The sequence below is a fragment of the Eublepharis macularius genome, chromosome 10 (genome assembly GCF_028583425.1).
Source record: "Eublepharis macularius isolate TG4126 chromosome 10, MPM_Emac_v1.0, whole genome shotgun sequence".
Classification (NCBI taxonomy): Eukaryota; Metazoa; Chordata; class Lepidosauria; order Squamata; family Eublepharidae; genus Eublepharis; species Eublepharis macularius.
Window position 1 is genome coordinate 11,831,915 of NC_072799.1, and position 24,241 is coordinate 11,856,155.

At 44.9% G+C, this 24,241-nt stretch overlaps 1 protein-coding gene across 2 annotated transcripts in view; it reads right to left on the reverse strand.

Moving 5' to 3' along the window:
- SCARB2 (scavenger receptor class B member 2) overlaps nucleotides 1-24,241 on the reverse strand; it is a 60,186-nt gene that overhangs the window by 16,416 nt on the left and 19,529 nt on the right. For both annotated transcript variants that reach the window (XM_054990574.1, XM_054990575.1), the window contains exons 4-6: nucleotides 4,363-4,551; nucleotides 2,441-2,532; nucleotides 1,128-1,247 (exon numbers count right to left, since the gene is read on the reverse strand). In XM_054990574.1, the coding sequence (XP_054846549.1) occupies nucleotides 1,128-1,247; nucleotides 2,441-2,532; nucleotides 4,363-4,551 (401 nt within the window). The remainder of the gene's footprint in view (nucleotides 1-1,127; nucleotides 1,248-2,440; nucleotides 2,533-4,362; nucleotides 4,552-24,241) is intronic.

The following is a 24,241-nucleotide window of genomic DNA, read 5'->3' on the forward strand; positions in this document are numbered from 1 at the left end:
AGGCTGGCTGGGTCAGCTCCTTGTGAGCAAGGCCAGGTGAGCTCAATAACACAGAGGCTGGCTGGGGCAGCTCCTCGTGAGCAAGGCCAAGGAGCCCTCAGCTGGGGATGGCTCACACTCAACCCCACCCTGCCAGCAAGGCAAAGGAGCCCAGAAGGGATTAGTGGTTGGAGGGGAACACCTGGAGGAACGCACAGCTGGGCCTGGTCAGGAGAGGGAACAAGCCTGGAAGGAGGGCGGGGTGGAGAGAGGAAGCCCTATAAAGGGTGGCTGGGAAGAGCTCTGAGGTGGTGGGTTTGAGAAGGAGTGAGGGAGCAGAGTTAGAGTGAAGCAGAGCGAGAGCCAAGGCGAGAAGGAGAGTGGAAGACTGGAGGGGAGTTCTGGAAGGAGGAGAGGATGGAGGACCCAGGGGGTAAGGAGGCCAGGTTGAGCAGGCCAGCGAGTGGACTGAGAGGGAGCCAGGGTGATGTATACCGCCCCTCCTTCCACAGAGTGGGGTCCTGCAGACTCCCTGGCTCCCCTGTGACGTCAGGAGCCGTCTGCCCGGCGCCCCGCCCAGCAGCTGCTGCGGCAAGCCCTGACACCATTGTTATATTTAATGTATGTACTCCTTCAGTTCATCAGATAATTGCCCAAGAAGACGACGCACGAAACGGGTATTGGAAAAAGTTGCTTCGCAGCACCCCGTCGGCAATTGTGCTTATTGGCTTTATTATTCCCTGTATGGGACTGGACTGGTGATTATTCTAGACTTTCACCTTGCCGCGCTATCCTGCAATGTAATGTAATAGCTCATGTGAGCTCGAAAATCTTTGTAGTATTTATATGAGCATCGATACAAACTACCACAGTTTGCATGAATTGTATTATTAATTGTTGTATGTATTTTCTACTGGAATTGTATCGTTATTTATTGCACTTAGCACTTTGCACTTATGAACATTACAATTTGAATTTATATACATTTTCCTCCCAGTTGTGTTTTTTGTGCTGGTTCCTGGTGGACTGGGAGGCTCCTTTGGTTTTTGAGTAGGCCACAAAGAATGGCAGCCGGTGAGATCCTGCAGAGTGGGCAGGAAATTTCGATTTCAGCTCCAGAAACTCAGGGAGTCCCTTTCCGTTCTTACCTGCAGAAGTCTGAGGCAAAGATATAGATGGTTTCCTCTGGTTCTATCAACGGGTGAAAAGAAGACCCATCAGTTCCATTGATCATGTTACTGGTATTTGACGTCCACCAGTCTAGAGTCCTGTAAGCAGCGGAGATTGGGGGAGAAGAATAAAGAATGGTGAAGAACGTAGCTAACCAGTGCTTTGCAACGGCGAGGCATGAAAGATATTATGGTTAAGATTCCTAAGCGGCCCCGTGCTTTCTTCCTTATGCCCCATCGTGGGTTTGAGCTAGAGAGAATCACTCCAAGTTTAAATCGCCCTAGGCGAAAATGGTCACATGGCCAGTGGTTCCGCCCCCTGATCTCCAGACAGAGGGGAGTTTAGATTGCCATCTGCACCACTCCAGCGGCGCGGAGGGCAATCTAAACTCCCCTCTGTCTGGAGATCAGGGGGCGGGGCCACTGGCCATGTGACCATTTTTAAGAGGTGCCGGAACTCCGTTCCACCGCTTTCCGGCTGAAAAAAAGCCCTGTAGCCAAGCATTCCAAGGTATGGAACTGAAAGCTAGCAAAGGCCTCCTCTTCTTGCTAATCCTCATTTTAGGGGTTTAGTGGGAAAGAAATTTGTCCTTGGCCAAGCAGCCTTTGGGGGACTTCTGTAAATGTGCTTCCGAAAAAGAACCAGACCAATGAACTGTTTCCCTGGGATCATGTGTATTTTGTAGTTAGCACTTTTAAGGTTGTGTGCAGAGCTTGGAGCAGGGTACAGAAGAAGCGGGCAGGCTGCAAAGGTTGCTGGGCAGTGTGCCTTGGAGGTGTCAGACAGGGGCAGGAGAAACTTTTCCACAATGGGCCATCGACTGTGGATGGGTTTTCCATTGCTCTCACCTAGAGAGTACTTGACAAGCTACTAGACAGCCATCTAGGATGGTGCCGAATCCGTGAGGTTTACATGATGGGCCCCAGCTCATGAAATGAATTTCTGGTCAGCTAAGAAAGACCATAAAACAGGCCTTTCCTATGCAAAAAAAGGATGCCATGATGGCTCTAGTATATCTATAAAAAAACTGGTAGAACTGCTTTTGTGTATACCGCCTGTTACCCTCTCCTCTCTCCCTCCTAATTCTTTGGGAGGCAGGGACCCATCTTTTGCTTACATCACTCTGTTAAGCACTATGGAGGTTTGCTGCACTTAAGAACCACAACATTCCAAGTATATCTCTTGAACGCTTCCATTTTTCATGGCTGAGAAATCCCAGGAATGTTGGAAGCGCAGATTATGAAGCATGGATTTCCACACACGTATACAAAGGACAATTTTTAAAAATTACTCTTTTCCTCTCCATTCAACGATCCTCGTGAAGTCCTTATAGTTCTCTTCTCCACTTAGAACGACGTACTCTCCATCATCCGTCCCGTTCATCTAGGAAGAAGGAATAGGAGGGAATGTTCACATTCTCATTTCTACAATACGGTGGAATCGAGTGGCATTCTGTTGTCACATCCTGTTACAAGGTTTTTGAACACTTGGCAAGGGGAGGGAGGTTCAATAGCTGCTGACTTGTAGAAAAAAGAGAGCTTGTGCAAAAAAAAAAATGTAAACACTATGATTAAGGTTAGAGTCGAGGCCAGATGCCTCACAACGGACAAATGCCAAAATCAGCCCTCTGCTATGAACTCAATGTGGGAAAAGGCAGCCTGGACAGATCAAATCCATCGAACAAATGTCTGATTGAGTACTTTGGGGAGAAAAAACACACAGGCATACACAACCCAGATCTTGGTGTAATTCTGTTTCCAACCTGGCACACGCATGGATTTATCCACATGCTCCAACAGCAACAGAGTGGAGCAGGATAGCCGTAATAGAAAATTTGCAGAATAAAAAGGAAAGTGCACTGTAAATCACAGATGGTGTACTTGAGCCAGAAGTAGCACAAGTAGCTGTGATTTATGTCACCCCTGGAAAGGAGCAGAATAGTCATAGGTGAGGGCATAACCACTACTGCTGTGGTATAGTGGTTAAGTGGTTGGATTGCAAATCAGCACTCTGCAGGTTCGAATCCCAGTACTGCCAGGAGCTCAGCAGGTGGCCTTGGGTAAGCCACTCCTCTCAGCCCAGCTCCCCAGCTGTATTGTGGAGATAATAGTAACACTAACTTGTTCACTGCTCTGGGTGAGGCACTAATCTGTCTAGAAGAGCGGTATATAAGCGCAGTTGTTGTTTTTGTTGCTATAGCAGGCCTACGTGCCAAGTGGCCTGAGGCCTACAGGCCTGAGGCCTACGGGTCAATCCACCCCTCAGCCTCAGGCCTAGGACCACGATACCATCTTTGACCCTTCAGGAGATGACTTATTTCATTAAACCACTCTGAATAAACATGTGGGCCCACAGGAAAAATAAAATCCAACAACAAGTCATAATACTTTTTTACGAGGACTAATAAAAGTACCACAGAACAGTAAGCAAACTTTCTGAGTTCCATCCCTGGCAGTTTTGAGGGGTAGGGCAAGGTGTTATACAGCACTGCCCTGACACTTCTTCTAGTTCAGCGCTGCCATGATGGCTCTAGTATCTATAATAAAACCACAGAGATCTGAGGGGTTGCTAGAGCACTGTGTGATGCTGCTTCCAGTAACATGACCAGAAGTGATGTCACAGTAACGCCGAAGGGTTCCTGTGGTTAAAACAGTGGTTAAAACTGTGGTTAAAACGGAGGGATGGAGAGGCCTGGGGGGAGTTGTGTATGGGGGGTACTTACTTTGCATGCGCTGAGCGCCCTGCGTCATGCCAGGAATGACATCGTTCCTGGTGTGATGCAGAAGTAATGGGTTACGCTGAAGGACGATTGAGTGAAAACCAGCCCCAAACACTAAATTGGGGGCATGGGGACACTCCAGAGTATGTGAGATCACGCTTCGCCCCCGCCACCATGTTCTTGCACCTTTCTTCTCCTCACCGGCTAGGTGAGAGACAGTGAAGGGCAGAGGCTGTGGGACTGTATCTGAAGAAAGGAGCTTTGACTCTTGAAAGCTTATACCCTGGAAAATCTTGTTGGTCTCTAAGGTGCCAATGGACTCAAATCCTGCTGTTACACTGCAGACCAACATGACTACCAACTTGAAACTACCCCCCCCCCCCTTTCGTAGCTGGAAGCGGGGAGACAGGAGACCTGGTCCTCCTAGCTCCACAGAACTAGGAGAAAAGATGTTTAGTATAAATAGGAAACATGTTCCATATAATAAGGCTTACCTTATTAAAAAAGCCAAATTGTGGATCAATACCAGGACGAAATTTGTGCATGGTAGAGAGGAACTTGTCGTCATAGCCCCACAGCCATTCGTGAACAGTGTGAATCGCAAACATTTCTTCTTTGTACAACAGCAGCATAATCTCCACAGGGAGACGCAGGGAAGTTGCTGTAGCCATCTCCATTGCAACCTAATTTGGAAAGAAGAGGGGAGTTATATATGAAGTACCTGCATTATATTTGCTCACTGGCCTACCTACCTTACAACTCTGTCAAAGGTTCTCCACGGTTTTACCAGAAATACTTTGTTTGTTTGTTTACTGTCGGCCTTTCTCATTGAGACTCAAGGCAGGTTACACAATTTTTGTGCAATTTTTGACTAAAGATGCTAGAAATTGATCCTGGGACATTCAATATTTATTTATTTATTTATTATATTTTTTACCCACCCTCCCCACAACTGGGCTCAGGGCGAGGTACAACATTGATTAAAATACAACATAAAAACAAGAATCAAAACATAAAAATAGCAGTCAATAAAACCATTCCAAGATGGGGCAGTCCTGTACTCCTGCCTCTCAACGTACAAAACGGGGAGGTAGTAGCGGACAGACAGATTACTGTACCCCTTTTCGGGCAGCTAGCACCAGACCCTCCATAACCCCTCATAGAGGGAGACCGGTGGAAGGCTCAGCACTGATGGACTAAAATTAGCCTCCACCATATGCCTCGCGGAACATCTGTCTTACACGTCTGCCTAAATGATACAAGATCCTGGCGGGCCCGAGTGTCCTCAGACAGAGAGTTCCACCAAGTTGAGGCCAGAACCGAAAAGGCCCAGGTAGAGGCCAGCCGAGCCTCCCTAGTGCCTGGGACCACCAAGCACGTGCTCTAATATTGTGCTACGTCTCCCCCATCAAACTTTTGCCAGGACATTTTGGGTGGCGGTACTCACTGGTACAGAGTATCAGCGTATTTCTGGGAGTGGCTCTCCCAAGTCCAAGAGTGGGAGGAATTGATGGAAATCAGTGCAAACTTATATATGCGTACCAACAGGATTGGTGTTTTGTTTTGTTTTTTACAAAAACCACTTATTTTTGTAAGGTACAGCCCATATTCCTTGAAATATGCAGTACACGGACTCTAAATTCATAAAGACATGATTAACCCCATGGTCTAAGCCAATGAGTCATGGTTTTTAGAGCCTAATACTAGCAAATAAAACGAGTCTTTAACATTTACATATCTCCTTTCTAGGCAAAGAATATACAATGAGCAGCACAGGGTCCAATCACAAAGAGAATGAAAAACTGTTTAAGCAATATAACACAAAACTTGTCACAATTCACATTAAAACCAAACAGAAGTGTGTGTGTGGATGGGGGATGTTGACTAGTTAAGAAAAACCAACAAGCGCCAAACAGGGTTTTTTTTCATGGAAGACCATTCTAAAATTACGGAGCCACTACGGAGAAGTCCATGTCTGTTATGCTCATAGGTCGAACCTCATGTGGGCACAGAACTCCTAATGGAGATTTCTCCTATCTCAGTTCAGGCATAGGAACCAAGCCATGGTTTGATCCTCAATTTCTATCCAACAATTTTGCAAATCCTTCCTACAGGTGCTGCGTATGATACACCTGTCACATGTCGGCCACCTATCATTTATAGTCTCAGAAGCAAACACAGCACCAACTTCTGACCGCATGGAAATCACAAAGACTTCTCAAGATGCAAAATCCTTGAAGTCCAAAGTAGCTTTATTGTCAAAATAGCAGGGGGGCAGGGGGAGGTAAGGTAGGGACGACTGTGGGGTCCTACAATGCTGCCTCCCAATTGCTTAAAGTTAGCAAACCAATGAGGTTGCACCTGTCCAACCTTTGATCTTTAGGACAGTGTCCTACAGAGTCAAACAAGAAGCCCATTTGCCTATCTAGTGAATTGGCATTCATGCTTATTACTCAGTTTATCACAATTAAATACTGCATGCCATCCTATATAATACATTGATATTCTATGTTCTTAAATGCATTATCTGTTGACAGCATGGGAGCGTGTTTCAGAAGTAGGGCTCCAGGTTACCACTCCACGGAAGGGGTAACACAATCAAAAGAACTGTATGTAGAGGTGATAATCTCAAACCCCTTGCAACACATTTTGAACTAGCTGTTAGCAGCCGCACATTAAAATCGTACCAAATTAGCAAAATACAGTTCCAGCCAACCTGGGCCGATTCCAGACGACTAACCTGAAGGCGCTGCATGCCGCCATGTTCTGGATTGCAACGGGGAAAACGCGAAATATCGCGTTTTCTTGCGCGAGTTTGGCGCGACGTCGCGCCAAACTCGCGCGAGAAAACGCGATATTTTGCGTTTTCCCCGTCGCGATCCAGAACATGGCGGCATGCAGCACCTTCAGGTTAGTCGTCTGGAATCGGCCCTGGAGAACAATGTGGCTGACCCATCTGACAGGCAAAGAACGCATCTTTACAAATGATGTAAAGATGGGTAATGAAAATTTGAGCTTGGGTATGCACTGTGTTTTTTGACACAACACCGTTTATTTTCCTCTCTGGGTATGGGCTGCAGGCAGAGGCCGTCGACTGAAAATACCTGGCAGCATATGGCATATGCTTCCCGTATCTCCATCCAGTTCATCCTCTTTCATTGGTCGAGGAAAGGGCCTTTGGACACTTACCGTGAAGGGTCCTTCTCCTCTGAGGTTAGGAGGACATCCTGGGTGTTTTCCCACCAACCTATCGGGGAGGCAGGAAGTTGAAAACTCTTCCTCTTCCTGTAGTGTATGGATGGGAACACCCCCTCAGGGCTCAGTTCGGGATGTTCCCCTCAGCAGTCCTTATCTAAACATAACTATCCTATAACAGTAACAGGAAAAACTTTTGGAAAGAATTGTTAGTCAACTTATCAACGAGAAAGATATAAGGTATCTATCACCCTATCCGAATCAGTGATCAAAGGGTGAAGCAAACAGAGAAAACGAAAGAGAAACTGGGACGAAGACCTTGGGAGGGCAGGATGTCCTCCTAACCTCAGAGGAGAAGGACCCTTCACGGTAAGTGTCCAAAGGCCCTTTCTCCCTCTGAGGCGGAGGACATCCTGGGTGCTCCCAAAGCAGTCCCGAAAGGTTCAGGGTGGGATGAGGTCTTCGTCTTCCATAACGTGTTGTAGCACTCTCCTGCCAAACGCCGCATCCGCCGACGCGTAGGTGTGAAGGCAGTAGTGCTTGATAAAGGTCGAAACGGAAGACCAAGTAGCCGCCTTACAGATGTCTTCCACTGAGGCATTCCTCCGTATGGCCGCATTAGTTGCTGCACTCCTAGCCGAATGGGCAGTAATTCCCTCTGGAATGTCCAATTTAAGGGCTTTGTATGCCTCTCTGATGCAGGCCTTGACGCTGTAAGCTATGGCCGAAGAGGACAGACGTTGCCCCAATCTTGGTTTAGAAATGTTAATGAACAGAGAGTCCGTCTGTCGTATGGGCTCTGTCCTGATAATGTATGCTTTTAATGTTCTCCTGACATCTAGATTATGCCAGTCCTTTTCCTTTGGATGCCTTGGGTCTGGACAAAAGGATGGGAGGTTAATCTCCTGTTCTCGATGAAACTTTGAGAAGGCTTTGGGCAGAAAAGTCGGGTCAGTCCTTAAAACTACTTTATCTTTGTGGAAAATACACAAGTCCGGTCTTACTGAGAGTGCGCCTAGCTCGGAAACACGCCTTGCCGACGTGATTGCTACTAGGAAGATGGTCTTTAGTTTCAGCCATCTTAGAGAAATGTCTTTCACTGGCTCAAAGGGATGTTTGGTGAGCGCGGACAGAACAACATGAAGACGCCATGTTGGGAAACGATGAAGTGTGGGAGGACTCAATATCGTAGCACCCCGAAGGAACTGTCGTATATGGGGATGAGCTGCCATAGGTACCTTTCCCATTCTAGGAATGATGGTGCTGATAGCGGCTACCTGTTTCCTTAATGTAGCCGGTTTCAGGCCCCTATCAAGACCCTCCTGGAGGAAGCCCAAAATGACAGTAGTCGATGGACAAAGAGGATCTACCTTCTTGCGACGGCACCAGCGAACGTAGGCTTTCCAAGTGGAGTTGTATATTCTCTGAGTAGACTTCTTTCTTGAAGTTAGAATGGTGTCTACGACTTGTGAACTGTATCCCTCCTTTATGAGCGATCCCCGTTCAATCTCCACCCGGTCAAGGACCACCATTCTGGGTCCGGATGCCAGATTGGTCCCTGTAGAAGGAGATCTGGTCGCACTGGTAGATGGAATGGGGGATGGTCTGCAAGGCAAAGTAGCGTTGGGAACCACGGTCTCCTTGGCCAGTAGGGTGCCACCAGGATCATGGTGGCCTTTTGTTCCTGTATCTTTCGGAGCACTTTCGGGAGGAGTGGTAGAGGCGGGAAGGCATACAAAGGTCCTCTGGGCCATTCTGATGTCAAAGAGTCCGTACCCTCCGCCTTGTGATGAAAGTATCTGGTGAAGTATCTTGAGGTCTGGTGATTTAGGGGCGATGCAAACAGATCCACTACCGGACTGCCCAAGCGAGCCGAGATGAGTCTGAACGTCTCCTTGTTGATCGACCATTCTCCCGGATGCAAGGTCTCCCAGCTCAACCAATCCGCCTGAACATTGCAAGAACCCTTTATGTGTTCCGCCCGTAGCGAACGGAGCTTGATTTCCGCCCAACTGATGATGCAGTTCGCTTCGTTCTGAAGCTGGGAGGATTTGGATCCTCCTTGCCTGTTGATATAAGTTTTGGCTGCCACATTGTCCGTACATATGAGAACATGTGTCAGAGGTATCAGTTGGTTGAAATGTGTCAGAGCTAGAAATATAGCTCTCAGTTCTAGTACGTTGATTGGCAATGTCCGTTCTGTCTGAGACCAGACCCCTTGAACTGGAGTTTTGTCCATGGTCGCTCCCCAGCCCGTTAGGCTGGCATCCGTGAAGATTTGAGTGTATCGTGGAGTGAGGAAACTCTTGCCCTGTCGGAGGTTGTCCCGGCACGTCCACCATCTGAGGCTGTCTTTGACCCCGCGGGGAACCTGTACTTTGATTGCCTGTTTCTGAGCTATCTGAAACTGGTAAGGTCTCAGCAGAGCCTGCAGAGGTCTGGAGTGAAAACGACCCCAATAGATAGCTTCTGTGTTGGACACGAGGAGGCCCATTAGCTTGGTCAGTTCCATGAGAAGTGATCGTTGTTGTTTGATGACAGTCGATGCTAGGTGTTTGGTCTTTATTATCTTCTCCTCGGGAAGGGTGAAAGTGCCCTCTCGAGTGTCTATAATCAGACCTAGATGTTCTAGTCTCTGGGATGGTTGCAGATGACACTTGTTCCTGTTGACCAGGAATCCATGACTCTCTAGGAACTGAATCACCGTCTGAGTGTCCCTGAAGGAGGTGGCTTTGGACCCCGATCTGATGAGGATGTCGTCGAGGTACGGATGTAATTGTAGGCCCCTCTCCCGCAGTCTGACAACCGGCACGATGAGTAGTTTCGTGAAGACACGTGGAGCCGTTGCCAGGCCGAAGGGCATTGCCCGAAACTGAAAGTGTAGGTTTCCGACGCAGAACCTGAGGAATTGTCGATGGGGCAGGGCTATCGGAACATGTAGATATGCTTCCGTCAGGTCTATTGATGTCATATAGTCCCCCTGACGTAAAGCCTCTGCGATGGACCTCAGTGTCTCCATCCTGAAGTGTCGGAGTTTTATGAACCGATTCACGTATTTCAGATCTAGAATCGACCTCCAATCGCCATTCCTCTTCGGGACGGTGAAGAAAATTGAGTAAACCCCTGTTCCTCTTTCGTGTTGAGGAACTGGTTCTATAGCTCTGATGTTGATGAGATGTTGAATAGCTTTGATCGTAATTGCGCGTCTGTTTGGGTCTCTTTTGAGAGGAGAGACCAGAAACCTTTCCGGTGGGTGAGAGGCAAATTCTATTAAGTAGCCAGATGAGACGATCTCCAAAGCCCAGGCATCCGCTTGGGAATCCAGCCAGGCCTGGCGGAAAAGAAGCAGTCTCCCCCCCACCGGAATGTCCTTCGAGTCAGGGCTTCTGTCCTTTATCCTCCACGTCTGGTCTATAGTTGCGGCCTCCTAGTTGTTTGTGTGGTCTGTTTCCGAAATTCCCCTTGCGGGATTGAGGTCTCTGTAGGTTCCAGGGTCGCTTTGTGTCCTGTCTAGGCCTAGGAAGAGTGTGATTCGTTCTGAAGGTTTGGAACTGGAAGGATCGCCGGTCGTTCCTTCTCAGGGACCTGGGCAAGGCCCTCTTTTTGTCTTTTGTTTCCACCAGGATCTTATCTAGGTGGTCTCCAAATAGCTTTTTTCCTTGGTAGGGGTAGGACGTCAGGATCACTTTTGACTGGATATCCGCTGGCCATGCTCTGATCCACAGAAGGCGTCGTGCGACCGTGGTGGAAGCCATCGCCCGAGAGCAGAAGGATAAGGCGTCTAAGGTGGCATCCGCTGTGGACTTCCTGTTTGGGATCCATGGAGGTCTAACGCAGCTCCACTTGCGGAGCTGACCGGACTGCCGTTTTAACCGGCCGGCGGGGTGAAAATAGCCCGCGGCCGACTGCTCTCAGGCGGGGAGCAGGCAAAGAACGCTCAAGACCCTAGGGTGAGCTAGATCTCGGACGAGGGGGGGCTCTATACAACGAGTCTCCCCCCGATCCTTGAGGTCCCACCTTGCGACGGGTCGGCTATAATCTCTGCGGCAGTTTTGGGGCCAATTCGGCTGGCATAAGACCTACATACCCAAGCATCGATTGGGGGAAGAAGCTGAGAGGAGAACTTAAAATCGAAACAGCGATTACAACCCGAGAAAAGTGAAGAGAAGGTAAAGATCATTATCTTCTGAGACGGGACAGATTGATAAAAACAGAGAGGAAAAAAAGTAGATTTTTAAACTGCAACAGACTAGTGAAAAGGAGGGGAAGACTCGGCAGGAATTGAATTTAAAAAGAGACTAAGTTTAAAGAAGTTATTAAAGAAATGGGACTATTGTTTTGAATACCTGTGGCTTTGGAGCTGTGAGAAAAAGACACCATCGCGAGATCTGCTGTGGGAAGACGGGAGACAGGAAGTGCGTAATAACAATAGAGTGGCTGGAGAGAAGCGGCCCTTGCTGGAGGGCAGGAAGTAGGGAATCGCCATTTTTGAAAGGGGAAGGGTCGCGGCTTCAGCGGAAGAGGAAGTAGGCCATCTTGGATTACAAAATCATAGAGAAACCATAGAGAAAAGACGCCCGACATTTTGGACTCTTTAAAATTTAATTTCTATAAGAAGACCGGGACATTTAAAATAGAAAAACGTTAAATTTTACGCCACGGAGTTAAGGAAGAGAGCGGATTCGTGGGAGCGAGCTAAAGCAAGCCCCACGATGTCAAAAAAAGAGTGGCAATCGGCAATAGAAAACCTGGATAAAAACCTGGACAAAAAACTTTTAGATATGATTAAAGAACTTAAGGACACGAAATTGGAGCTGATAAAAGAGGTTAAAGAGGTTACACAGACAGTAAAATCGGAGCTGTCAGAAGTGAAAAAAGGTATGGAAACAATACGAAGTGAATTACAAGGAACGCAGCAGAGAGTTAAAACAGTAGAAGACGCGATGGAGAATTTAGCAGACACGCAACAAACAGAGATGAGATTGGTGAAGGGGAGAATGTCAGTTGCAGAAACTAAACATATGGAGAAGCAGCTACGTTTTCGTGGCTTGCCAGAAGTGGAAGGAAAGTCAGCGCAAGAACAGATGACTGAGGTGTTGGCTGAGTACCTGGGGAAGGAGGAGGAGGAAGTTGTGGCTATCCTAGATGTGGCATACCGTGTGAATTCGAGAATAGCAACCCAGAGGAAACTACCAAGAGATGTGATTGTGCAGTTTACAACACGAAATATGAAAGAGAGGATTGTGACAAAACAGTTTCAAGATCCATTGGAGATTGATGGCAAGACGATTATTATAATGAAGGAACTGCCCAGATCAGTGTTACTGGACCGGAAAAAATATAAAGTGCTAATTCAGATTTTGAAGGACATGAAAATCAGGTACAGATGGGAGTTACCGGAAGGAGTGTCCTTTGAGTTTGGAGGGGCCAAAAAACGCATCAGATCTGAGCGAGAGATGGAGCGATTTATTAAGGACAATGAAAAAGACTTACCAACAAGATCATGAGTATGGAGTATAAAGTATTATCTTGGAATGTAAATGGACTAAACTCACCGAATAAGAGGAAAAATACTTTTCACTGGCTACTAAAACAAAAATGTGACATTGTTTGTTTGCAAGAGACCCATATCAGAAAGCAGGATGTAAAATATTTAAAATCTGGAAAATTGGGCAAAGAATATGTAGCGGCCTCCAACAAGAAAAAAAGAGGAGTGGTGTTGTACATAAAAGAGGAGCTACAGCCAAAATTTGTTATGAGAGATGTGGAAGCTAGATTTGTAGCAGTGGAATGTATTTGGAATTTAAAGAGAGTGTTGGTAGTCGGACTTTATGCACCTAACGGTGCAAAAGAAAGCTTCTTTGAGGATTTAAGGAAGCATTTAGACGATCTTGCATACGACCAGATAATTCTTGCTGGAGACTTCAATGGAGTGACAGACTTGGAACTAGACAAAAAGACTACAACGGCACAAAAGAAAAGAGGACTATTACCAAAGCTTTTTTTTGAGTTGATTCAACAAGAGACTCTTGAAGATGTATGGAGGAGAGAATATCCTAAAAGCAGACAGTTTACTTTTTATTCTGCAAGGCATTCTACATTATCAAGAATTGATATGATCTGGGCCTCAAAAGACTTAGCATTATGGACTAAGGAGGTAGAAATAATGCCTATGGTAGGCTCAGATCACAACCCAATTATGTGGAAATTTGGAAAAAAGAGAAAAAGGAAAGCATGGAGAATAAATGAGGACTTGTTACAGGAAAGAGAGAATATGGAAATACTGAGAAGAGAGACAAAGTTTTTTATACAATACAACGTGAATAAAGAAGTACCAACCAATAAAGTTTGGGATGCTTACAAGGCGGTTGTAAGGGGCATACTAATGGACTTAAATGGTAGAGCAAGAAAGAAGAAAGAGGAGAAAAGACAAGAGATTGAGGAGAAAATAAAAGCCAAAGAAATACAGCTAAAAAAGAGACCAGGGAAAAAGAAGGTATACCAGGAAATTAAAATACTTCAAGAACAGCTAACAGCAATGAGCAATAAAGAATTGGAGTGGAATCTCAAAAGACTGAATCAAAAAGCGTTTGAGGGTGCTAATAAACCTGGGAAGTACCTGGCATGGCAATTGAAGAAGAAAAGGGAAAAGAAGATAATAAATAAAATTTGCGAAGATAACAAAACGTATTTGGAGCAGGCTACCATTAGTAGAGCCTTTTATAAATTTTACGCTAAGCTGTATAATAAAAAAGAAGTAAACAAAGAATCAATAGCGTCATATTTGGAGAAAACCAAACTTCCAGAAATCTCGGAAGCTTGGAGAAATAAGTTGAATAGTGAAGTAACTGACGAGGAAATAAGTAAGGCAATACAATCTGCAAATCTAGGAAAGGCGCCAGGGCCAGATGGACTTACGGCTAAATTCTATAAGACAATGGCTAATGAACTGGCACCATTCCTAAAAGAGGTGATGAATGGGGTTTTAAGGGATCAAAGGATTCCAGAAACTTGGAGTGAAGCGAATATATCATTGATCCCAAAAGAGGGCCAAGACCTGACTAATGTGAAAAATTATAGACCTATATCGCTACTCAACAATGACTATAAAATTTTTGCGAAGATATTGGCGGAGAGATTGAAGGGGTGGCTCTCGGAAGTCATAGAGGAGGAACAAGCAGGCTTTTTGCCAGACAGACAAATAAGAGACAACTTAAGGACAGTGATCAATGCTATTGAATATTATGACAAGCGTTGTGACAAAGAGGTTGGTTTCTTCTTTGTTGACGCTGAAAAAGCGTTTGACAATTTAAACTGGGACTTTATGTTTGCCACTATGGAAAAGCTACAATTGGGAGAAAGATTCATCAGAGCAATTAAGGAAATTTATAGAGACCAGACTGCAGCAATTGTGGTGAATGATGAATTGACCAAGAAATTGACGATAAGTAAAGGAACAAGACAAGGTTGCCCGTTATCTCCATTGTTGTTCATTTTAGTATTGGAGATTCTGATGATACAAATACGTCAAGATGATAAAATTCGTGGAATAAAAATAAAGGACTATTCATACAAGGTCAGAGCATTTGCGGATGACATAATGTTAATTGTAGAGGACCCATTGGAGAACATGCCAAGAGTGATAGATAAGATCAAGGAGTTTGGAGACTTGGCAGGTTTCTTCATTAACAAAAAGAAGTCAAAGATATTATGCAAAAATATGACTAAGCAGAAACAACAATTGTTAATGGAAACAACGGATTGTGAAGTAACAAGTAAAGTGAAATATTTGGGAGTTGAATTAACTGCAAAGAACATAGATCTATTCAAAAACAATTATGAAAAACTATGGACTCAGATAGAGAGAGACTTGATTAAATGGAATAGATTGAATTTGTCATGGTTGGGCAGGATTGCAGCAGTTAAGATGAATGTGTTACCAAGAGTAATGTTTTTGCTACAGACAATACCAATCATCAGAGACTCCAAACAATTTGAAAAATGGCAGAGGAAAATATCAGATTTTGTTTGGGCAGGCAAGAAGCCTCGAGTGAAAGTGAAAGTTTTACAAGATGCAAAGGAAAGAGGCGGAATGCAACTGCCCAATCTGAGACTTTATCATGATGCAATCTGCCTAGTTTGGTTGAAAGAATGGATGACATTAAAGAACAAGAAACTATTAGCCCTAGAGGGATATAAAAAAATATTTGGATGGCACGCATATTTATGGCATGACAAAGTAAAGGTCAACTCGATGTTCCTGCATCACTTTGTTCGGAGAAGTTTATACATAATCTGGAAGAAGTACAGAATTTATCTACAAGAAGGAACCCCTTTGTGGGTGGTTCCATATGAGGTGATAGACCCGAGAGCTGTTGATAATGAACAACAATGTTTAACGTATAAAGAAATAACTAAAACTGAAGCATCCAAACTTAGAATAAAGACACAAGAGGAACTATCACCTAACTACGATTGGTTCCAGTATAGACAGATCAGAGATTTATATAATTCGGACTCTGTAAAGAGAGGTATACGAATAGAGAATTCGGAACTAGAGCAGACCCTTCTTAAAGAAGATAAGAAAAGAATATCCAAGGTATACCAAGTACTGTTGAAGTGGTATACCGAGGATGAGATAGTCAAAACACAAATGGTGAAATGGGCTATAAACTTTAATAAAGAAATAACAATGGAGGCATGGGAATACTTGTGGAAAACTACAATGAAGACAACGACATGTACTAATATCAAAGAGAACATTTATAAAATGATCTATCGTTGGTACATGACACCAAAGAAGATTGCGCTAGGGAATTTGAATACTTCTAATAAATGCTGGAAATGTAAGAAGCATGAGGGCTCCCTCTATCATATGTGGTGGTCGTGTGAGGTAGCCAGGCAGTACTGGGGTGAAATAATAAGAGAAATGAGTGAAATTTTACAATTTCAAATTAATAAGAACCCAGAACTCCTGCTACTGAACTTGGGAATGGAGGGAATTCCAGCCCAACACAGGACGTTGATATTTTATATGACAGCAGCAGCTAGACTTTTGTATGCGCAAAAATGGAAAGTACAAGAAGTGCCAACTATTGAAGATTGGACTTACAAATTGCTGTATATGGCTGAAATGGACAAGATGACAAGAAAATTGAGCGATCTGGACTCAGGGCAGTTCAACACAGACTGGGAGAAGCTGAAACAATACCTGGAGAAGAAATGGGAGGTGGGAGGAAAACTGTGGCAGTTTGAGAACTACTGAAGTATTGAAGTAGAGGGGGGAGACTTTACCGGGGGGAGAAGAGATAAATGTGAATTAATAAGCAGTCAGATTAATAGATTGACATATATATAGATATATATAGGTTAACAAACAGAACATAGAGAAAATAATTAATTATAAGGACTAAATATAAGGAGCGATTAACTAACAATATTTTCTTTTTTTTCTGACAAGTTTTGTACCAAACTGAATGTCTGAAGATATAGATGGGTCAAATTGATTGACTACGTGAGGAGAGATATATAGAACTATTATAAAAAGATAGAATGAGTAATATATATAGAGAATAAGTCAAATTGTTTGATATAAACGAATGTATGATCTATATGGTTTATGATATATAGAAATACCTGAAATTGAAAAATTGGGATAAATTGTTTATCTAAGATGGAAACAAAGGCTTACAGTTTGGGCATATAATGTTAAAAATAGTTAAGGATGTACTGCTTAGAATAATGGAGAATATATATTTGTTTTAGATAGAGGAAGCTAATAAAAGTAAGGGAAAGGGGACAAAGGGTTGGAAAGCTGTTGGAAGTCAACAAAAAGGGGGGGGGGGAAGGGAGGGGGTTAGAGATGAAAAAATTGGGGAAAATTGAATGTAAATGTGGAAATAATGGATTCTAACCCAATAAAATTTTTTCAAAAAAAAAAAAATAAGGTGGCATCCGCTGTAAAAGCGCTGGCCTTTAGTATCCTATTGGCCCCTTCTAACAGCCGTTTGTTATTTTCTGGCAAAAGTTCAATCACTCTTCTGACCCATACGACTGAGGCCCTAGCCACCGTAGATGCGATGGCTGAAGCTTTGATAGCCAAGGCCGTCGCCTCATGCACCCTCTTTAATGCTGTCTCTCCCTTCTTATCTATGCTGTCCTTGATCACTCCTTGGCCGTCCTCAGAGAGAAGACCTTGTGACTGTATGGCCGCCACTGGTGCGTCTATGGCTGGCACCTGCAAGAGTTCGTCAGCAAAGTTAGGGAGAGAATACAGTTTCTTAATAGCATTAGGGACGTGCTTGCACTTGGCTGGTGTAGCCCACTCTGCCTTGAGTTGGCGCTCATAATATTCGGGGAAGGGGAATACCTTAGCCTTCTCTTCTGATCTGGGAAAGAACTCTTTATTTCCCTGAGGTCTGGATTTGGGAGCCCCTGCTGATGGTTGCTCCTCCTCCCCCCGCTTAGATTCTTGTAAATCTAACGCTGCCAAAGTTTTACTCAGAAGATATTGGTAATCTTCTGCATGGAAAAGTCTGTTAGACTGGTCATGGCCTGGGGACTCGACTTCCTCTTCTTCATCGGGAAGGAATTCCCCCGGGTCAGAGTCCTCACTGGGTGAGGGTTCCTCTTCCAGCCACCCAGTTGCCCTGCCTACAGATCTACTGGGAAGGGTCTTCTTTGCTGCCTTAGTAGGCCAGGGCCCATTGTAGCACTGTCTCTCCTGTGGATCCTTAGAAGCCTGGGAGCTGTGGGCCTGTGGAGGTGGAACTGGGTTGGCTTTACACAGGGCTAGGATTTCTTCTCTCATTGTTTGCCGCATAAAAGACACAAATTCTGGAGGCATTGCACGGTGGGCACCACTTACGTGACTCTCTAGGCCTAGAGAGTTAACTCCGTGCTGAGCCGCCCCTTGTTCCTGCGGCAAATCTCCCGCCGGGAGATTGGGAAGCGCGTCTTTCCGGTTTGGCGGGAAAAGGCTCTTCGCGCCCGCTGTTGCCGCCAAAATGGAGTCCCGTCCTTCTGCGCTGCACTCGGCCGGCCGGCTGTGGCGCGCTGGACTCCTAGGCTCCCTCTGTGGCAGACGGGGCCGTTTTCTAGAGGGCTGATGGACGTCCTCTCCGTTGCTGGCCGTCTTCTCGCCGGGGAGCCGCGTAGCCATGGAAGACACGCCGGCGCCGGCTGGGTCCGTTCCCGCTATCGGTAAGACAGCTCCTTGGGAACGGCCCGCCCTCTCCATAAAGCTGTCTTCTGAATCTGAAGAGTCCACCGAAGCCATCCTGCCTTCTTTCTTTTCCTCAGCAAAGGGGAGGGAATGAAAGGAAGGGACAAGGCAAGAAGGCACAGCTAGAGTAAAGAAAGTAAGAGGTAAGAGGTAAGAAGCAAGAGGTTAGAGAGGAAGAGTAGTGTAGGAAGATGATTATTTGGAAGAAAGGCAGTAGAGCAAGCCTAAAGAGAACTGCTCTCCCCGGAGGCAGGAAAAGAACTGAGCCCTGAGGGGGTGTTCCCATCCATACACTACAGGAAGAGGAAGAGTTTTCAACTTCCTGCCTCCCCGATAGGTTGGTGGGAAAACACCCAGGATGTCCTCCGCCTCAGAGGGAGAATGTGAACTTGCATGACTTAACTAAATGTGTGTGTGGCAGAGGGAAGGGGGACGGCAGGACCGTGATGTGCTCACAAGCTTCTCATTCAGTTTAACAGCCTGGCACATGTGCATTGGGAGCAGGAGAGAAGGCTGTGTTATGCCCAACAACAATCCCTCTGTTCTCAAGCTGGGTAGCCATGTTAAGTCTGCCTGTAGCAGTAGAAAAGAGCAAGACTCCAGTAGCACCTATAAGACTAACAAAATTTAGGCTGTTTTCACATGTCGTTGTTACGCAACATCGCGCAACATTCATGGAATGCTAGTGTCTTTATGGCACGATTTCTGACGTCATTGTGCCATGAAAACAGAATCATGATGGGGTGACGTCAGAAATCGCCCTATGAAGATGCCACCGTTTCGTGAGTGTTGTACTATGTGCCGTCAAGTTGTTTCCAACCTATGGCAACCCTATGAATGAAAGACCTCCAAAATGTACTCTCTCTAACAGACCTACTCAGATCCTGCAAACTGGAGGACGTGGCTTCTTTTATTGAGTCAAGCCACCTCGTTTTAGGTCTTCCTCTTTTCCTGCTGCCTTCCACTTTTCCTAGCATTATTGACTTTTCCAGAGAATCTTGTCTTCTCATGATGTGACCAAAGTACGATAGCTTTAGTCTTGTCATTTTAGCTTCTAAGGAGAATTCCGGCTTGATTTGATCTAGTACCCACTTATTTGTCCTTTTGGCTGTCCGTGGTATCTGCAAAACTCTCCTCCAGCACCACATTTCAAATGAATCAGTTTCTTTCCTGTCAGCTTTCTTTACCGTCTAACTTTCACGTGTTGTGCAATGTTAATGATGTGTGAAAATGACCTTAGTTCTGAGCTGTGACTCACGAAAGCTCATACGCTACCTCAGATTTTGTTAGTTTTACAGGTGCTACTGGTCTCTTGCTCTTTTCCTCTATTCTCTGGCACTGTGCCCACACAAGAGAGGATCCTGCCAAAAGTACAGAGACAAAAGACTAAAACCACAGATAATCCAGATTTGGAAGCCTTAGGCCTCATTCAGACATTAATTCGTTCCCTTGCCACATCCAGATTGTATCGAGATGGTGGGAAGAAGATTCTTGGTTTCATACAGACCCACCCATCCTGAAAAGATAGAGAGCGGAACTACAAGTGACAAAAGGCACAGATTGGACACTTGTCAGCTTCCCTCAAGTTTTGATGGGAAATGTAGGCAGCTTGGCGGAATGTTGGACAAGTGACAGTTGAAAAGTCCATTGGACAGCAGTCAGAGAGCGAAGCTGCGAGACTAGGATGCCTACATTTCCCATCAAAACTTGAGGGAAGCTGACAAGTGTCCAATCTGTGCCTTTTGTCACTTGTAGTTCCGCTCATAGTGAAACAGACTGTGGTACAGTGGAACTCACTGTGGTAGACTTAGCAAACCACCGTTTTTATTTTTTAATTTATTATTAAATTTATAGTTCGCTCTTCCCACAAGCCGGCTCAGAGCGGATAACATCACGTATGATATAATCTCAGTAAAATCACATTTCTTTTAATGTGATTTTACTAGGCGGCAACCCATATTGCTTAACCCAGCCGAATTATCCCATGAGATGAGAACTGGCAGACAATATTAAGCATACCGGTGGGGAGCAAAATAACATCTGCAAAGTGAAAACAACAGCCTACCTCACAATGCTGACATGAAAAACACGATATAAATACTATTTACTGGGATTAAAAAAGATGAAAAAGAGCCTTTGCCGCCGCTTGTGGCACCTTAAAGACTACATTTATTTTGATTAGCATAATTTATAGACTGCCTTTCTCTTGGAGGCTCAAGGCGGGTTTCCAAATTACAAAAGACAGCAAAGACCTCCAACAAACAACATAGCAAGGCTAGGATTAGCAACATAGCAAGGCTAGGACAAATGAAAACTTGTCTGAGGTATGATATACCATAAGGAAGAATGAGAATTACTAAGGGAGAGCACACTGCAATAAGGAAGGGAGGCGATTCGTACAATAAACAGTGAAATGGCCCACATTACCGTCCCTTATAGAAGCTACCCCTCCAGCTGCCCCATTGCATTCCTGTTCTAATCCTTTGTAAAAGAAATACCTTCTAAACGTTTCTGTTTTGCACGTTCTGCAAAATGACAGAAACGTGGGGGGTTTTCCTGACTACCTCAGACAGGCCGTGACGCAAGATGGGGGCCACCCCAGAAGAACGCGCATACAAACAAGCAGTTGCCGCTTTTACCCGTGAGCTTTTGTGGCAGGTAGTTCCAGGAGACAGCTGTTTGTTTTTGCTGCAATGGACTGACACGCCTACCCAGCCTGGAATTCTGACCATGGCCTGGGGTCGTTCTATCAGCCGCACGGCGGGGCAATTTTCTTTTGCATCTGGGTTGGCCCCCAATTCTAACAGTCAGCGGGAACAAAGTTAACATTTACGCCGAAGAAGCACCTCTACAATCGACAAAACATCTGACATCAGCAGCCCTGCTCATAAATAGTCAGCTGATTTCTAATAAGCAGACACGGCCGGCTTTAACGGAGGCTTGCTGGGAAGCTGTTTGTACCAGCTGGCAGCTGCAGAATAAAAGAGATGCATTTCAACCCACTGGAGGCCTTCCAGACTTGATACATCATACAATGATATTTACCAGTTTTGTCCTTTAGACTTGCTTGGCCTGGCAAGACTGGCCACTTTCAATTCTTGGTTTATAGACGAGAAGTGGAGAGAGAGAGACAGAAAGCAGAGGCGCCATTTCACTTCATGCATCACGCAAAGTGAAGTTGAAATGAAGAAAAAAAGGGGCAAATGGTGGAAAGGGAAGATTATTATTATGAACTGCACTCTGTACATGCTCTGTGAAATTGTCCTGTGTTTTAATTATATGCTTATCATCTTGAAGATGTTATACTACTGCTGTATATTTTGTATTTCCTGACAGATTCCCCTGACAAAGCTGTTGCAAAACATCTAGGGGTTATACAATTATTAAATACTCTGGCATTTCTCAAAAACTCTATAGATTCTTTGCAAAATGCCAGAGCATCCGATGTCACTTCTGGTGGAGCCTGATCCAGGCGTGATGAACTGCAATGCAACATTTTAATCCTGCCCCAACAACATTCTGGGTGGTACCAAGTTCAGGGTACCATTTTCCATTTACACTATTGTTTTCAGGAAAGAGGTAGCTTCTTAATTTAATGTCTGCCTCAGCCATTTGGGATCTAATCTCTCTCTCTTTTTCTATCTCTCTTTTCCTTTTCTTCTACCCTCACCCCTGGCCTTCCCTGAAGCTCCCTGACCTATTTTGAAAACAGCCACTGATTGCTGGTCTCTGCTGTGTCTCACCACCTGCTGGTCCTCCACCTTTATCTTGCTAGAAAGCAACAAGATTTGGTTTTATATCCAACCACATCTTTTTAATATGCTTTATATGGTGGATTTACACACAAAGGAAAGATTTCTGGATAAAAGATTTAAACCACATTCAACATAAAACCTATTAAATGAGAGATGGGAAGAATTATTAGCTTATACACAGACTTGCCAACAAAGCTACTAAGGTTTTTACAAGTTGGAAATTTTATGGAGGTTATTGTCGAAGGTTTTCACGGCCGGAGAACGATGGTTGTTGTGGATTTTCCAGGCTGTATAGCCGTGGTCTTGGCATTGTAGTTCCTGACGTTTCACCAGCAGCTGTGGCTGGCATCTTCAGAGATGTAGCACCAAAAGACAGAGATCTCTCAGTGTCACAGTGTGGAGAAGATGTTGGCAGGTAATTTATATCTACTCAGGAAGGTGGGTTTCGGCTGAGTCATCCTGTAAGAGTTTCCCAGGGTGTGGAATGCTAATGGAGGGAGGCTTCACTGTATCCTGAGGAGGTTCTTTTGCATATGGATTGGCGCTTGATATGCTAATCTTCTCTGCAGGGCTATTGTAGAATGTAGAGTACATTCTACATTCTATCAACAGGCTAACAAAATGGGTGTCCCATTTGGAATGTAGATATCCATGAGATGTTATTTTATTGGTTTTACTTATTGTATCTTATTTATGATTGTGACCCGCCCTGAGCCTGCTTGCGGGGAGAGCGGGCTAAAAATCAAATAAATAAATAAATAAATAAATAAATAGGAAATGACAGTGATGGGTCAGTGGCTCCATGGCAGAGCACGTTCTTTACACTGGTGCAAGATTCTAGGGGAGGGGGGGAGTAGATCAGTTGCACAAGTCATGAAAGAGGTGTAGTGCACAAGCCAGGCTGGGTATGACCCCTCCCCTCCATAGCTGCATCTGAATGGAATGGAAAGGCATCCAGAATGGAATGGAATGGAATGGAAACCATCCAGATCTATTCAATCGAAGTCTCATTGAGTCAAATTTACATATGAATTCCAATTCAGCAGCTTCCTGTTGGATTCTGTTTTTGAAATGTTTCTGTTGAATTGTGGTGACCTTTAAATCCTTGATGGAATGTCCTGGTAGACTGAAGTGTTCTCCTACTGGTTTCTGGATATTACCATTTTTGATGTCAGATTTGTGTTCATTTACTCTTTTGCGCAGAGGTTGCCCCCCTGCTCTGTACATAGGACAAACCAGACAACCTCTTTCATGACTTTTGCAACTGATTTGCATCCACTCCCCACTCCCCTCACCACCTATATATCTCTGACCTGTTTCTTCATACCCTCCATGCATCTGATGAAGAGAGCTGTGGTTCTCAAAAGCTTATGCTACAATAAAGCTGGTTAATCTTAAAGGTGCTACTGGGCTCTTTACTATCATATATCATAGAATCATAGGGCTGGAAGGTACCTCTATGGTCATCTAGTTCAACCCCTGCACAATGCAGGAAATTCACTGCGCAAGGGGTTGGACTAGATGACCCTAGAGGTCCCCCTTCCAACCATATGATTCTATGATATATGACAGTAAAGAGCCCAGTAGCACCTCTAAGACCCACTTTATTGTAGCATAAGCTTTCGAGAACCACAGCTCTCTTCGTCAGATGCACATGCATCTGACAAAGAGAGCTGTGGTTCTCGAAAGCTTATGCTACAATAAAGTTGGTTAGTCTTAAAGGTGGTGCTACTGGGCTCTTTACTATTTTACAATTAGAGACTAACATGGCTAACTCCTCTGGATCTACAGCCTGAATAAAAATTTCTTTTGTTGCTTATTTCCTGTTGGCCAACTTGAACCCTGATCCTATATGTGGTGGGCAGCCAGAGTACTGCACCTGACCCCCCTTTCCCATCCAATGAGCTGGCCCTGACCATAATAAGCATAAAGAACAGTGGTGGCCAAACTTGCTTAATGTAAGAGCCACATAGAATAAACATCAGAGAGCCACAAGACATGATGCATTGAAGTGACTTCAGATGAGGAGGTGGGTTTGGGGGAGTGTCCTGAAAGTGACATCAGAGGAAGGGGTGGGGTTTTGGTGCAGTATGTTGGAAGTGACATCATTGGAAGGGGTGAAGCTTGGGAAGAGCCATCACCTGACCTTTGACTTAGAAGTGACATCACAAAAGTGACGTCACATCCTTGCTAGGCTCC